Source organism: Salvelinus alpinus, chromosome 10 (assembly GCF_045679555.1).
Source record: "Salvelinus alpinus chromosome 10, SLU_Salpinus.1, whole genome shotgun sequence".
Taxonomy (NCBI): domain Eukaryota; kingdom Metazoa; phylum Chordata; class Actinopteri; order Salmoniformes; family Salmonidae; genus Salvelinus; species Salvelinus alpinus.
The window spans coordinates 36,016,130-36,033,483 of NC_092095.1; the positions used below are offsets into that span (position 1 = coordinate 36,016,130).

At 41.9% G+C, this 17,354-nt stretch overlaps 2 protein-coding genes across 3 annotated transcripts in view; one reads left to right on the forward strand and one right to left on the reverse strand.

Annotated features, from left to right (window-relative positions):
• The first annotated feature begins 1,537 nt into the window (after positions 1 to 1,537).
• Positions 1,538 to 13,154, forward strand: rnf32 (ring finger protein 32). Of its 2 annotated transcripts, XM_071329128.1 has the most exons (7): positions 1,538 to 1,984; positions 2,511 to 2,763; positions 2,943 to 3,085; positions 5,788 to 5,945; positions 6,190 to 6,298; positions 10,353 to 10,520; positions 11,635 to 13,154. In XM_071329128.1, exons 1-7 carry the CDS (start codon positions 1,976 to 1,978, stop codon positions 11,869 to 11,871), a joined length of 1,077 nt encoding a protein of 358 aa, XP_071185229.1. In that variant the 5' UTR covers positions 1,538 to 1,975; the 3' UTR covers positions 11,872 to 13,154. The 2 variants fall into 2 exon arrangements, with proteins under 2 accessions (XP_071185229.1, XP_071185230.1); XM_071329129.1 differs by lacking the exon at positions 10,353 to 10,520.
• Positions 13,155 to 14,137: 983 nt separating this feature from the next.
• Positions 14,138 to 17,354, reverse strand: part of lmbr1 (limb development membrane protein 1) — a 56,350-nt gene continuing 53,133 nt past the window's right edge. The window contains exon 17 of the mRNA XM_071329127.1: positions 14,138 to 16,657. Coding sequence (XP_071185228.1) covers positions 16,572 to 16,657 — 86 coding nt within the window. The 3' untranslated portion in view covers positions 14,138 to 16,571. The remainder of the gene's footprint in view (positions 16,658 to 17,354) is intronic.

Consider the following 17,354-nt stretch of genomic DNA (forward strand, 5'->3'; position numbering starts at 1 on the left):
GCACTTGATCACGTAACCATAACGTTCCACTCTACAATTCATTATATATGTCTACTGCTTGCAAAATCAATTTTTTTACTATAAAAATATTGTTACTTTGCAGAACTAGGATTGTCCTGACTTTCAAGATTCCCTGAATTGTGTTGCTTTGCTTTTCTGGTTGTCTGGCAAGCTTCACCATCCATTTATTTCAGATCTACAGGAGTGCATGTTTCACTATGGCACGGACCATGGTGATAAATTGGCGCATGAAAATTATTAGAATATGGCAAATAGCCTATTAGTCAATGATTGCATTCTATCCATGCTGGCTTTCTCAGGCTACCTGAGACATTAAACAAAATAGGTGGGAGGACATACAGGCTGTCGGCAATTTATCAACGCGCAATTTGCCTAGATGGGCAATGGAAACACTTCAAGCACTAGACTAGATTTCTATTATTTCGTGCTATCCGGGATGCTTGGGACAACACTACCCCATTGAAGTTGACATTTAGAATGGTTGGGGTAAGGGTTAAGGTTATGGTTTAGGGTAGGGATGTTTAGGGTAGCATTTTTTATTAGACACTAGTAGGTTTTAGAGAAAATTAGATGTGTGTGTGTGACGTCATTTCGTCCAGCTGTTTTTTTTTATCGACAGAAGATAAGCTATTCAAATGCAAACGCAGCCTAGCAGGCACTTGTCACATATGTTTTCTATGCGAACGTTGTAAATGTTGACAAAATATCCATGACAAGTTAATGGAAACAAACCAAGTTTTCATCAAGAGTTTTTATACTGTATTAAAAAAAAGTATGACAGCTGTGATGGAAACAGGAAGTTTCGGTACAATTTGTTTAATGCCGACAAGATAATTTGTTCGTTTTACATGGTGGGATCTTTTTGTGCCAGTAAAATGAATTATGCAAGAAATGTCGATTGAATATTACACCAAATATTGATATAATAACCATCATATCGAAGTAAACTTGGAGTCACCGGATGGTGTGTGGTCCTCCCTCTATGACTCGAGAAACCATCCAGTTTAGTCTATTAGGCCAGGGGTTCCCAAACTTTTTCACTAAAGGGCCCCCCCTTCCAGCATTGGGGAACATCCCTGACAAATTATAAATAGCTCTCTAAAGTATGCAATGACTGACATGACAAGAGGAACTGATGATGCACTACCCAATTTCGAAATTGCACCTTGTGCATTCTACTATTACAACTTTCAAGAGTAAGTTTAAAGCCGGAATGAGTTCATAAAAAAAAAATATAATAATGGGGGAGAAGGGGGACCTACGCGCCACCCATGACGACCCTTCGCGCCCCACAGTTTGGGAACCACTGTTAATTAGGCTACAGATTATTATTATGGATAAGAGCGAGAATATTTGTATTTGTCAAACGGAAGTCAAGCTTCAGTCGTCATGTCACTACAATAAGACCCTCGACATTTATTTTACAGGAGCGTCAAGATCACCGTGCACTTTCACCACTCTGAAGTTCAACATCATTTATTTAATCTCATCACGTAGACGAGCCTACCAGCATAGTATCCGCGTGCAATTGGCTAGAGTGCACGTGCCAAAACCAGAGTATGCACATTTGCTATTTTCAGTTTTTGTAAATGCAAATGATCGGTAGAGTTGAAAATGCGATGGAAACAAATTGAATGTTAGATTTGTATTCAGTAGGCTACATAAAAATGTAAGCGAAGAAGTAACCTACATTTGGTGTGAACTACGTCATCACGCACTGATTTTTAGCCACAAATCCGTTTGGTGGAAACACTCTGCTGGTGGGAAAATGCGCATATTTTCTTTATGCTGATTCTAGAAAATTCGCATGAAAAACTGTCGCTAAATGGATGGAAACTTAGCTACTGATTCAATTGATTAAGGAACTTGTTGGGATGGGGAGGAGGTGATGGAGGACTGCCTCCTTGGTTACTAAGTAACGTAACCATACAAACACTACCTCCAACAGATCACAATGCGGAAGGTTTGAATTTTACTCTTTGGTCTTTTTTTCGATTAATTTCGGTAATTTAATCGTTTTTGCAACAATTGTAGCAAGTGTCCTTTCCCGACACTCTTTCAGACGCAGGCATATTTAGCAAGTCGTTTATGTTAATTTGCTTGTAGCAGTTCCTTAGCAATGTAACAATGTAATGTTAGCTAGCTAGATTGCTAACTAACAAGTTACTTGGGCATCTTTCAGAGTGAGTGACATTATAGTAACGTCTTCAGAAAAGTTGTGCGTTATGCATGTGATCTGAGAAACAATGTTTGAAAATAAGAGGGTACATTTGTCATAAACATAGACAATGCATGAATTTAGATTTTGGGTCCAACCATAGAAATGTATATGGTTATGAGTCTTCGAAGGGGCCACACGTAGCCTATTTGTCTGTCATAAAGCAACAACAGATGCATGTCCCATTTCGCTAAATACTTTTTTCAACGTGTGTACATTTCCACAATCGAAGGTCAGATTTACTAAGTCAAACTTTCCTCTCATTTTACAGGGCTTGAACTCAAAAGCAACCAGTGGAAAGTTAGCAATCACCTCAGTTGCTCTTCAAGACCATATCGCACGAAACTTACTGCTTCAGAATTTGTCACTGTGTGACCCTGTGAAGACAAGATGGTGCCGAAGAGCCGCCACTGAAACACACTGCAAACGAAACCATGGAACTGTGAAACAGAAAGGGCCCCAGCAACACGATGGAGAGGAGAAAGAGTATGTGCTTGACCCAGCAGCTCCACCACTGACATTAGGTAAGCTAGCAATCAATCAAATGTATTTTATAAAGCCTTGTAACATCAGCAGTTGGGAACCAGTTCAACAACACTTTGGGAACGAGGAGGTCTCACTGTGAGACCTGAGCTATTATGTATGACATTTCTCATTTGTTGTTTGATATTGGGTTGTTTTTTGCCATTGTCTGCCTCTCCAGCCCAGAAATTGGGTTTGGTGCAGTCCCCGGCCAGAAAACTGACGGTAGATGAATGGAGTCGGGTCAAGTCGAGGTCTATTCATGAAGGGGACTCCAAGCAGCCCTGTGTGATCTGCAGGGAGGAGTTTCGCTTACAGACTCAGGTATTCCTCTGTACACAATACCTAGTGTTTATTCTCAGTCAGTTAGAGGACTATTTAAAAAAAAGAAAAAAAAGAAAACGTTTTCAACGTTCTTCACCCCTCTAGGGCAGCCCACTCCCCTTCCCAAACACACTCTCTCCCCCTCCCTTAGGTTCCTGTGTGTTCTAATCTGTGTAGACAACTGTACAAATTTACCCATACTGCCTTGGAACTCAACTGTGACACGATGATGTAGCAATCAGTGTGTTACTGTGAGGGTCGTTCAGTCTTTTACACCTTTCTGATCCCCTTTTAAGATGCCAATCTCCTGAAGAATGCGGGGTAGAATAGACGGCCTTACAAAGCACAGTTTCCATAGATGCACGTGTAAATATTAATTTGACTCAAGGGAAAAAATGTTAATTATAGCCTACTAACAAGGGAAAGGGACAAATGTGAATCTTTGTTGATCTGTTTGACAAAAACATGTTAAATGTGTTTGTTATTAGTGAAACTACAATTATTGGAAATTGTATTTTATTAAGACGTTTAGCCATTTTTGCAGGCCTAAATCATTTCCATTTCCTTCATTCATACAACATCAGTTATTGCTGATTATGATTTCAGATATTTAACACTTTACTAACACCAAACACAGACCATACAGACCACAGATCATCCTTCCGAGGCCTCCAACTGCTTTTAAATGCATGTAAAACTAAATGTATGCTCTTCAACCGATTGCTGCCTGTACCCTCCCGCCCGACTAGCATCACTACTCTGGACGGTTCTGACTTAGAATATGTGGACAACTACAAATACCTAGGTGTCTGGTTAGGAGTAAACTCTCCTTCCAGACTCACGTTAAGCCTCTCCAATCCAAAATGAAATCTAGAATTGGCTTCCTATTTCGCAACAAAGCCTCCTTCACTCATGCTGCCAAACATACCCTCGTAAAACTGACTATCCTACCAATTGTTGACTTCAGCAATGTCATTTACAAAATAGCCTCCAACACTCTACTCAGAAAATTGTATGCAGTCTATCACAGTGCCATCCGCTTTGTCACCAAAGCCCCATATACTACCCACCACTGCGACCTGTATGCTTTCGTTGGCTGGTCCTCACTACACATTCGTCGCCAAACCCACTGGCTCCAGGTAATCTATAAGTCTTTGCTAGGTAAAGCCATAGCAACACCCACCCGTAGCACGCACTCCAGGAGGTATATTTCACTGCTCATTCCCAAAGCCAAAACTTACTTTGGCCGCCTTTCCTTCCAGTTCTCTGCTGCTACTGACTGGAAACGAATTGCAAAAATCACTGAAGCTGGATTCTTATATCCCTCTCTCTAACTTTAAGCACCAGCTGTCAGAGCAGCTCACAGATCACTGCACCTGTACATAGCCCATCTGTAAATAGCCCATCCAACTACCTCATCCCCATACTGTATTTATTTATCTTGCTCTTTTGCACCCCAGTATCTCTATTCTCTACTTGCACATCATCATCTGCACATCTGTCATTCTAGTGTTAATGCTAAATTGTAATTATTTCGCCTCTATGGCCTATTTGCCTTACCTCCCTACTCTTCTACATTTGCACACACTGTACATAGATTTTTCTATTGTGTTATTGACTGTACGTTTGTTTATGTGTAACTCTGTGTTGTTTTGTCGCACTGCTTTGCTTTATCTTGGCCAGGTAACAGGTGTAAATGAGAAATTGTTCTCAACTGGCCTAACTGGTTAAATAAAGGTGAAATAATAAATAAAATAAAAATACCATGTAAAAACAGTACCATGTAAAAACATTCAGAAGTGGCTCAAAAACGGTCTCTCAGTTTCCCAGTCCTCCATATTCAGCCTCTCTCTGTGAAGCTTGTAGCCTGTGGGGTAAAGCAGACTTTGCTTGCAAGAGCTAAAATTCACTCCAGTCTAATGGCTTGTCGAGCTCCTAGATATAGATTGTGCACTGCAGGGGGCCCTTTCACTGGTGATGGAGTATGTTGGTTGGGCCAAAAACAATGGGAAATCAATATGGCTCCCCCTGCTCTGCAGAGCTTTGAGTACACTGGTTTGTGTGTGCCAATCACCATAGCTGGGGCTGCTGTCTCCTTGTGAGTGCAGACGACAAAAGAGTCTGTGGGAGGTGGAGGAGAGGAGACTGCAGCCCCAGGTCCCAGCCCTCCCAGCATGGGGTCGCTGACTCCCACTGGCTCCTGAGCAAATAGTACACCACAAACACACGTTATGTTCTTCTATCCTCATGGGGACCTCACATTTATTTTTATTCAAAATCCTATTTTCCATAACCTCAACCTTAAACCCTAAACCTAATTCTAAGACTAATTGTAACCCTAAGCTTAAAATAGTCTTTGTCCTCATGGGGATGTGGGGACTTTTGGATAGAAGACCCACACACACACACACCTCTCACAGGACTCACCAAAAACACTTAAGAGATGTTGAAAACCAATACATACACACCAGCATACCCAGGAGGCTCTGCATGCCACAATCATTTCCAAACGACAAGTCATTCAGTGAAATGCCAAGGGAATTTCAGACGTATAAGAGGGACCGATAAATAAAACATCTAGTTATAAGGCTAAAGCTGATTAATTAAAATATAACTATATTTATATAAGTGATTTATAATGCATAATTATACTGTGTATAATATTCAATCAACACTAATAATGATATTCATATTGTGTCTAGGTTTTGCTCTCCTGCTCCCATGTGTTTCACAGAGCCTGTCTGCAGGCTTTTGAGAGGTTTTCAGGCAGGAAGTGCTGTCCTATGTGCAGGAAGGAGCAGTATGAGACCAGAGTGATCCACGATGGAGCTCGCCTCTTCAAAGAGAGGTGTGCCATCAGGTAAACATCTCCAGAGATTGGACTGCATGTTAACTGGAATCAGATGAAACCTCGGCATGGACTAAAAAGCATACTCAATGGAGATTCCCCACTGAGAATGATTTTTAATCCAAGACTAATTTTAGGCCTAATCTACGTCCAGGAAAACCAGACCTTATTGATCAAGTTACCATGTTCACCCTGTGTTAGGACTGTATCCTTGCTGTTTTACCTACTTAAATGTTTTTCATGTCGTCAATGATAGAATTCAAGCGTGTTGGCGTGGCTATGTTGTTCGGAAGTGGTACGGACATATGAGGAAAACAGTTCCCCCAAAAGACAAACAGCTACGACGAAGATTCTTTGAGACAAAGGTAATTTTAACAACTGTCATTTAGGAGTAGGGTTGAGGTCAATTCCTTTTCGATTCAGTCAATTCAGGAAGTAAGCTGAAATTCTCAGAGATACATTTTTTGGGGGAATTTCAGTTGATTTCCTGAATGGAAAAGCAATTCAACCCAACCCTGATGAGGAGGGACTGATATGTGTATTATGTACACATTATTATTATTGTTATTATGAAAGATGTAAACATCAAACCCCTGAGAAGGTTCCACATCAAGTATAGTTGAAGTCTGAAGTTTACATACACCTTAGCCAAATACATTTAAACTCAGTTTTCCCTGTCTTAGGTCAGTTAGGATCACCACTTTATTTTAAGAATGTGAAATGTCAGAATAATAGTAGAGAGAATGATTTATTTCAGCTTTTATTTATTTCATCACATTCCCAGTGGGTCAGAAGTTTACATACACTGAATTAGTATTTGGTAGTGTTGCCTTTCCATTGTTTAACTTGGGTCAAACATTTTGGGGAGCCTTCCACAAGCTTCCCACAATAAGTTGGGTGAATTTTGGCCCATTCCTCCTGACAGAGCTGGTGTAACTGAATCAGGTTTGTAGGCCTCCTTGCTCACACACGCTTTTTCAGTTCTGCCCACACATTTTCTATAGGATTGAGGTCAGGGCTTTGTGATGGCCACTCCAGTACCTTGACTTTGTTGTCCTTAAGCAATTTTGCCACAACTTTGGAAGTATGCTTGGGGTCATTGTCCATTTGGAACCAAGCTTTAACTTCCTGACTGATGTCTTGAGATGTTGCTTCAAAATATCCACCTAATTGTCCTACCTCATGATGCCATCTCTATTGTGAAGTTCACCAGTTCCTCCTGCAGCAAAGCACCCCCACAACATGATGGAGCCACTGCCGTGCTTCACGGTTGGGATGGTGTTCTTCAGCTTGCAAGCATCCCCCTTTTTCCTCCAGACATAACAATGGTCATTATGGCCAAACAGTTCTATTTTTGTTTCATCAGACCAGAGGACATTTCTCCAAAAAGTATGATCTTTGTCCCCATGTGCAGTTGCAAACTGTAGTCTGGCATTTTTATGGCGGTTTTGGAGCAGTGGCTTCTTCCTTGCTGAGCAGCCTTTCAGGTTATGTCGATATAGGACTCGTTTTACTGTGGATATAGATACTTTTGTACCTGTTTCCTCCAGCATCTTTACAAGGTCCTTTGCTGTTGTTCTGGAATTTATTTGCACTTTTCGCACCAAAGTACGTTCATCTCTAGGAGACAGAACACGTCTCCTTCCTGAGCAGTATGACAGCTGCGTGGTCCCACGGTGTTTATACTTACATACTATTGTTTGTACAGATGAACGTGGTACCTTCAGGCGTTTGGAAATTGCTCACAAGGATGAACCAGACTTGTGGAGGTCTACAATTTTTTTCTCTGAGGCCTTGGCTGATTTCTTTCGTTTTTTCCCATGATGTCAAGCAAAGAGGCACTGAGTTTGAAGGAAGACCTTGAAATACATCCACAGGTACACCTCCAATTGACTCAAATGATGTCAATTAGCCTATCAGAAACGTCTAAAGCCATGACATAATTTTCCAGAATTTTCCAAGCTGTTTAAAGGCACAGTCAACTTAGTGTATGTTAACTTCTGACCCACTGGAATTGTGATACAGTGAGTTAAGGGAAATAATCTGTCAAAACAATTGTTGGAAAAATGACTTGTGTCCTCACAAAGTAGATGTCCTAACCGACTTGCCAAATGTAGTTTAACAAGAAATTTGTGAAGTGGTTGAAAAACGAGTTTTAATGACTCCAACATAAGTGTATGTAAACTTCTGACTTCAACTGTAGTTCCTCTACTTACTATATACTGAACAATGCCATGTCGGGTCAAAACATGTGCTCTTATCTGGTGAGTCGGTCCACTGGTGACTACCAGGTCACATTGCCGAGGCTTTCCCCACTCCTATAAGCTTTTGTCCCAAATGCCACCCTTTTCCCCATAGTGCACTGCTTTTGACCAGAGGTAATAGGGTGCCATTTGGGATGCAAATCTCCATTCTTCCTGAAACTCACCCTGCCAGATATTCCTCACCTATTTAGCAGTGGTGGACTTTAGGTTGCTGTGATTGACGGACCGACAGCAGGTCTGATCCCAGGTCAGTGTGGAGTGGACACGGGCATCGGTGGAGGTGCAGGGTAGGGGAACTCAACTCTCTAAGCAGCTTCAGAGGGCCTTTGATGCCATGTGAATCATACACTGTTTGTAAACTAATTACGGAGAGTGTGTGTTTTGGTCAAACAGTCTGGACATTCCAGGGTCAACACAAAAGCAAGGGCCCACTGTGTGTTTGTCTGTGTGCTTGCACCCCCCTCTCGGAAAGAGGGGGTTGAGGGAGGGTGCATATTTGTGGCAGGTTCCCTGGTTGTCATTTGCACTGGCTTTCTTCACTGTCCCACTTAAGAACTAAAATATTCCACAGGATTTGACTTTGATCTGAGGACAGAATACACATTATAAAGGGGTTAGTTCTTTCAGCTTTGGCTGGCTGTTGGTGGGTTCCAGCAACTGGATGGGGGCCTATCGACACGAAGGCCTCTGCCTTCTCTAGTCTGTGGCTCCCTGGAAAAGGATAGATTGCCACCTAGTGAGACTGAAATCTCCCCCTCCATGGTGCTTACTTACCTCTGACTGTAGTGGCGATTTGCAGAGATACGGCTGAATAGTAAACACACTTGAGAAGCACATATACTGATTTTACTGGTATATTTATCGTGTGAGCCTTGGGATGTCTAACAAAATGCAGCCTGTTCCCTATATAGTGCACTGCTTTTGCATTGGGCTCTGGTCAAAAGTAGTGCACTGTATGGGAATAGGGTTCCATTTGGGACTCGTCCTTGGTTAGGGGTCCATTCCATCACTAGCCTTTCTGATAGCTAATTAAAGAGAGGCCACTCATGTCTCTCTCTAGAGCTCTCTGTAATCAATCAGAGTGCTTCAGTGGGTTCAGAGAGACCGATATTACGAGTGACACCTTGATTACGCCCAACTTGTAATGTGCTCAGAGAGGTCAATGTCCTACCCACAATCCCCTTCTCTCATCCTCCATCACCTATAAACACTGCTTTAGCATTTCACGTAAACACGAGCAGCAATTTTATTGGTCTAATTAACTCTGTTGGAAAACATTAGCCCCATCCTGGTGACGGCCACGTCAAGGATGGGGATTGTCGGCTCGGAGGAATCTGGGACAGAGTAGGACTTCCTCCATCACACAGAGACAAGTTGGGTCCCAATGGCATCCTATTCTCTATGTAGTGCACTACTTTTGACAAGAGCCCTGTGGGCCCTGGTCAAAAGTATTGCACTACTTCGGGAATATGGTGTAATTTGGGAGTGTCAACATGTCTGTCATCCTCACGGTAAAGCCGCAGTTGCCCCCAGGCAGCAAAGCCTTTAAGATATTCTAGTTTTCAGTCTTATCAGGTGATTCCGATGACCAGCTTTCCATTTTTAGCTTTTTGAGGTCCGACCCTAAGTCAACACATTAAGGAGGATAACTGCTGACATCAAGATGGATTGCGGTGAGACAACGCCATTCCCTCCCCCATTCCTTTGTTCCCCTTGCTCTGTCCCTTTTCCTGTCCTCTGCAGTGAGACAAGGCAAAGTTCACCAGGGCCCATGTTGTTTGCCTTCGCTGTGGAAAAGTCAGCCCATAAAACCTCATCTGAATGGCTAACAGTTGTTTAATTAGTGATAAAAGCCCAGCAATAAAGTACTTGGGATGTCACTGTGACAGGAGCGAGCTCGGTGAGGAAGCCTGAGGGATGGCCTTTGTGTGTGTGCACGTTTCCCAGCACCAGCTATCTTTTCACTGGTTTCCATACATTTTCCTTGTAAGTCTGAGACGTGTCGGTATCGATCTGGCCTGTTAAACAACTTGACTTTGTCAGCAGGCTTCAAGCATTACAATATAGCACCAATTATATCTGATAGAGAAACAGAACTCTATTTGGTGTCCAATTGAACGATGCCCCTTTGTGTAACTATATTGTTTCCAATTAGTTGCAGGAGTTGAATGACAGCTTTGTCCAATACTGTCATACGGACGTAGAGGCTTTCCTGAACGATATCGACCAGTCGGTGTCATCGAGTAGAAGAGTGTTCCATCAGTTTGAGAGAGAGCACATCTCGGAGCCGCAGGAAGACGACTGGCAGAAAATACAGGAAAAGGTTTGGAATAGGGTTGCAAAATTCCTGTAACTTTCCCAACATTCCCCACGCAGGATTTCTGGACAACCTGAACATTTTGGGAAAGTTACCGGAATTGTGCAACCCTACTGTGGAAAAACTCACCATACAAATACCACAGTGCACTATCAACAAGACTCTCATGAAGTCCTAATCCTGGTCTAATTCTCCCTGTAGCCATGCCATTCATTCAACATGCTAATGCTTGTCCAGGAGAGGCTGTGCTGCAGCTGCTACACAAAGTCAAATCTCCTAGAAATGATCATTCACTTGTTTCCAAATGAATGAAGGAAATAATCCTCTGTGTTTACAAGAAAACAGAGCCAGTCTAATAATGCACGCCAGGCCTTTCATCGCCCCGTCTGAGCCATCTGTACTGTGGTTCAAATTGAAAAGAGATCTAGATTTGCTGTTCCATAGGCTCTGTTGTACAGTATATAGGGCTTTTCAATGCCAGCCAATGGAGTTTCCAACAATCCCACAGGAGGTGGAAAAGGGTGTTTTTAAAATATTTTTTATCTCGTGTTAAAAGGTTGTGCGCAGGGCAACAGGTGTTCCTCAACCTCGACTCGTACAGAGAGAATCAAACAGTGAACTCACAGCGTGTTTATCGCACACCGTGCACCTTCCTGGTGAAGGTAAACACCATAAATGTCGCAAAGCTCATTATCAAGCGTTTAAGCCTTGAGCGCGTTGACCGTTTTCTGAATAAAAGGAAGGAAGTTAATTATTGGTGGAGCTGCAGTAGATACCTGCCCCACAGCGGCATCTCAGACACACGGCCAAACAATCAAGCTTGTGTGACACGCTAAACCAGATAATGTCCATTGAACTTAAGATAAAGGGGTGTGTATGGAAGCTATTGTGAGAGAAGATAGCCATTATAAATGTCTGGTAGCAGGGTTGGGATAAATTCCCTTTAAATTCAGTCAACATTCTATTCAACATTCTCCTAGAGGCATTGAGGAAAAATGGAATTTCAGTTTCCTTCCTGAAATGGAATTGACCCCAACCCTATGTGGTAGTATTTTATTGACGGCTTTTATTTTGGAATACTGGTCCATCCCTACAGCCCTGTCTGTCTCCACTGTCACAGGTCATCCAGAGAGATACACGGGACTGTCCCATCTGTCTCACCGCTCTGTGCAGCGCCAGACTAGAGACGGAGGCAGGGAGGACACTCGCCCAACACCACAGCAACAGACGCACTGTGCTCCTGTCCTGCTCACACCTCTTCCACCAGCCCTGCCTGGAAGCCTTCGAAGCCTTCTGTGTGGAGGGCCGACCTACATGTCCTCTGTGCAGGTCTCCCTACCACAAAATACTGGTCTGACCTCAGAATAGTTGATATATAACTTCATAATAGGAAAGATAGTTGGATGTAAGTAAAACATATACACTCCCCTACGTATTTATTTGGACAATGAAGCGAGAACCTTTAATTTGGCTCTATACACCAGTATTTTGAATAAGATCAAATATCTTATTTTAGTGTATCTATATATATGTTTCACTGTTTAGAAATTGAAGTACTTTGTGTCTAGTCCCCCCATTTGAAGGTGTCATAAGTATTTGGAGCAATTCAATTAGTGTATTAATGTCAAAAGTTTAGTATTTGGTCGCATATTTCTAGAACGTAATGACTACAAATTTGTTTCAGATTATGTTATGCCCAATAAATTAATGGTAAATAATGGAATGCAAAAACCAAGCCATGAGGTCAAAGGAATAGTCCGCAGGGCTCTGAGACAGGATTGGGACAGCTCTGAGGAAGGGTACCAAAACATTTCTGCAGCATCGATGGTTCCCAAGAACACAGTGGCCTCCATTTTTAAATGGAAAAAGGAGAAGGGCCTTGGTCAGGGATATGACCAAGAACCCAATGTTCACTCTGACAGAGCTCCTCTGTGGGGATGGGAGAACCTTCCAGGACAACCGTCGCTGCAGCACTCCACCAATCAGGCCTTTATCGTAGACTGGCCAGATGGAAGCCACTCCTCAGTAAAAGGCACATGACAGCCCGCTTGGAGTTTGCCAAAATCACCTAAAGACACTCAGACCATGAGAAACAAGATTCTCTGGTCTGATGAATGCCTGAATGCCAAGTGTCACGTATAGAGAACCTGGCACCATCCCTAGGGTGAAGCATGGTGGTGGCAGTATCATGCTGTGGGGATGTCTTTCAGCAGCAGGGACTGGGAAACTAGTCAGGAACGAGGCAAAGTACAAAGAGATCCTTGAAGAAAACCTTCTTCAGAGTGCTTAGGACCTCAGACTGGGGTGAAGGTTCACCTTCCAACAGGACAACGATCCTAAGCACACAGCCAAGACAACACAGTAGTGGCTTTGGGACAAGTCCCTGAATGTCATTGAGTGGCCTAGCCAGAGACTGGACTTGAACCCGATCTAACATCTCTGGAGAGACCTGAAAATAGATGGGGAGCGTTGCTGCACATCCAACCTGACAGAGCGTGAGAGGATCTGCAGAGAAGACTCTGCTGTAATTGCTGCCAAAGGTGCTTCAACAAAGTACTGAGTAAAGGTTCTGAAAACGTTTGTAAATGTGATAGTTTACATTTTTGCTAACTTATAAAAAATAAACTTTTTGCTTTGTCATTATGGAGTATTGTGCGTAGATTGATGGGGGAAAAACAATATAATCAATTTTAGAATAAGGCTGTAACGTATCAAAATGTGGAAAACGTCAAGGGATCTGAATACTTTCGGAAGGCACTGTAGATATACTCTAGAAAATGCTAACCTCCTGTTATTGTAATGGTGAAAGGTTAGAATGTTTTGGGGGCATGATCTTTCTGCATCTACCTTTCTCACTCGTGATTCACGATTCATTCATGATTATCCGTAATCATGGTAACATGTAGAAGTATTTAGAATATGTGACCAAATACTAAACTTGACAATTTAACACACTAAGTGAGTTTGTCAATACTTATGACACCTTCAAAATGGAGGGACTAGATACATAGTGCATCAATTTTTAAACGGTAAAACAGGTATGAAAACACCCTCAATGGTGACATTAGTATCATAAAACGGTTGATCTCAGGTCCAAAATGCTGGAGTATAGAGTCAAATAAATTATATTTCTACAGTACCGCCAGAATTTAAACATTTGAGAAATCGTATAAATTTGTCAATGTTTAGATTGAGCTCTTCCAGCAGGTCTTATGTTGTGGTTTGCAGGCTGTAAATGACAAAAGGAAGGAAGGTGTAGTAAAACAGGAAGTTATTCCTGTTGTTTAATGAACAGACTTTAAATGCATTCATCAAAGGATAAATGCACAAAACAATTATCACTTTCAGGCATCCATACCAATTAAGTGCAAAAGCTTCCTCAAGTCCCAGTCCTCCAGAATACTGTGACTTGTCAGGAGTTCATAGACAGATACTGCCATGGTAAAAGCAAGCTAACTTGTGCCAAGTGTGCTCTTATATCTCAAAAAGAAGCCCGTGATGTACACCACAAATGCTGTTGAAGTTACCGATGAAAAAGCAATGTCAACTTAAACATGAGTTGTAAATGAGAACTTGTTCTCAACTTGCCTACCTGGTTAAATAAAGGTGAAATAAATAAAAAATGACGTTCATTGTTTATTAACAAACACACATATGGTAAAAAAAACAAAACACATTCATGTTAATTTGCAGGAAATTATATGCAGAGACAGAAAAAGTATAGCTACATCCAAAAATGTGAGGGGGCACAGGTTGGAGAATTTAGAATTTTTCAAACATCCAAAACAGTTTTTTACTGCATTCTAGAGCCATAATCATACTTATTTCTGTGTAAAAAAAAATCTGCATATCTAAGCATACCTCTTGAGCGATCTGTATCCTGGTTCATTTTTAAAAGAAACTGTATGCAGATTTGCTGAAATCTGAATAAAAGATTGAAAGGAATCAAGTCTCATTCAGTACACTAAGTTATTGCTTGCTTTTCTAAAGTTTGCCAGCAGGCGTACCAGCTAATATAGTTAGACGAGCTAGCTACTCAAACTTGACTGATAACTAGCCACCAAAAAGCCATTTTAATGCTATGAGGTTGGGAACCTACCTGGGCTAGCTAAAGTCAACTTCATGACATTTCTAGGTCTAGCAGTATTACAGAGAAACAACTAAACAGGACAAATCTGAGGGGGCACAACGGTTCTGATTAGCTACTCCACCTACAGTACAGGCCACGCTTCAACATTTCAAACCCTCGGCAAGTGAGGAAAAACTAAGGCAACAAAAACTGTTCCCTTGGGCTGGAACAGGCCCAGACCGTGTGCACCTCAAACTCATTGGAAAAGTACGATTGTAATGTTGTGCTTATGGTGTGCTCCCTCGACCAATAATATGCAGCGACAGCATAATTCCCTGTCTGGTTATGTTTGTCCCAAATGGCACTCTATTCCCTACATATTGCACTACTTTTGGGAAAAGGGTACCATTTGGGATAATTTGCTATTGACTATAATAATGTGTCATTCAGTTCGACTGCCCCCAGCCTCTGGAACGCTCTCCCGGACCACCTGAAGGCACCACAGACTCTGGTTTCCTTTAAAACGGGCCTAAAGACCTTTCTCTTTAGGAAGGCTTTCTGTTGACAGCTGTGCTCCTTGTAGTGTCAGCTGGGATCTTTGTCTCAGTGACCCGGTCTAGTTGCGTTAAAATATGTATTTTGATTTTTTATCTTATGCACTCTGAGATTATTCTTCATAATGAAAAGCGCTTTACAAATGTACTTATTTGACATGTAAATACAAAAATTGCTCTTTGGAACCAAAAAAAAGACGTGTGGATCACTCTATAGTTTTCCCATCTCAAGAGCAACTAAACAAGAGTCATTCAAATTGAGACAAAATAATGAACGCACAGTACAGAGTGGGTAACGCAAAATAAAATGAGCACATTGTGACACATTCACAACTGGCCTGAGACGACTAGAAAGATGGAAGGATTGGCTAGTCCCTCCTAACTCCTCTCCATTCAGTCTGTCAATGGAGGAGACACTGACTGGTCACTTAGGTGAACGGGTACTAAATGTACCAGCAAGTAAAACGGCTAAAAGCGATATGTAAAATGAATAAGAGTAATCAGTAAGATCTTTTTTAATGCAGGAGAGTTCAACAGCAAGTAAGTCTATCAAAGAATGCCCTCATCTTTTCAAAATGTGTGGATATTTTAAACAAAACAAAAAAAATGTCCACTTATCAAACCAGAAGCCATCCATACTAATACTATACACCAGGGCTCGCCAACCCTTTTCCTGGAGAGTTACTGTCCTGTTGGTTTGTCTCCAACTCTAATCCATCACACCTGATTCTCAAAAAAGGAATTCTCTTCTCATTATACTTGTGAGAAGGTGCTGTTTTTTTCTCTCCAAATAACAGATGCATTTTATAACCAAAATGGGGTTTAAAATGGGTGAAATGCACTGCATGGGCTCAGTAACTGTGGTGGAAATAGAACAGGTTGGAAACAGACAGACATTGAAATAGGACATGTGTAAAAATGGCTACCAGTCAGCGAGCATCTCTTCAGCCTCTGCATCGAAAGGTTACATTTCACCTCCAAGCCAATAGGGCATAGTGCAATTACGGGGGGGAGATAACAGATAAAAAGTGATCAGGGAAGCACGGAACGCAAGAGGTTAGAATGAGATGGGTAGAGGGTAGAATTTGAATGTATGAAAAGATTGAGGGGGGGGGAGAAGGACATTGGTGCTGAGAGAAAGTCCCCCAGACATCGGCTGAGTGGCCCATGGTGAGTCACTGTTGAGGTCAACATCAACTGTTGTGATGATGCCAGTCTGTCAGGGGGCTCAAACATGTCCCTGTCCAAGTCCTGCATCCATCGATCCAGGAGGAAGAGGATGGAATGTCACAAAGCTAAATTACTCTTCCCCTCAGCTCGCAGTGCCCGTCAGACACTGTCGGTGTATACTAAGTCTCTTACACAGACTCAATCCCAGTACTGTCAAAATCTCCCTTTGGCTGCCATGAGGTGTGTGTGTGTCGGTTGTCTCTTTCACAGAGTCTTCTGATGCCCGTTGGCCGCGATCTTCCCAGACTCAGGGTCTGTGGGGCTGTTTGACAGTTGTAATTTATCCAGACCTGGCCAGGAGGAGATAAGGGGCAGAAATGTCATTACAAGACACACACAGACGATGAATATGTATATATTTTTTGAAAAACACTGCCTCCGTCGTTTGACATTTTCGACATCAGACATCCTGGGCCTGTCACAACAAGCTTTAGAGACTTTCCCCCTTTGCCTCGTCATCTTCACATCAGTCCAAAGGCACAGTGGATTTTGATATCTATCTATCTGGCTGCAGCCACAGTAGTCATATTGCTGCCTAGGGCCTTGGAACAGGTTATGACATATGTCATTCGGATTGATTATTACTGAAATGACCAAAAAACAAAAGGTTAAACGTCTTGTCAGTGCAAATAACTATGGTAAAAATGACAGAACATGCAATCATACAGCACTAATTTGAGCACAAAGCGTATAATAATAATAATAATACAACTTTATTAATTTGGCACAATTCATACAGAGGCAGCAACTCAATGTGCTGTACATATAAAATAATACAAAATAGAGAAATAAATGACAAACCAGTAAAGCAGCATAGAATGCAAAAAATAAGTACAAACAGGATAGGACACGAAAATATTAATAGGATATTAAAATAACACAAAAGTAAACTAAATCTAAAATATCCAGACTAATTAAAAGCCAAGCTAAAAAAGGTGAGTCTTAAGCCCGGTACAGATACAACTACCGAGACGAGACATGACGGTG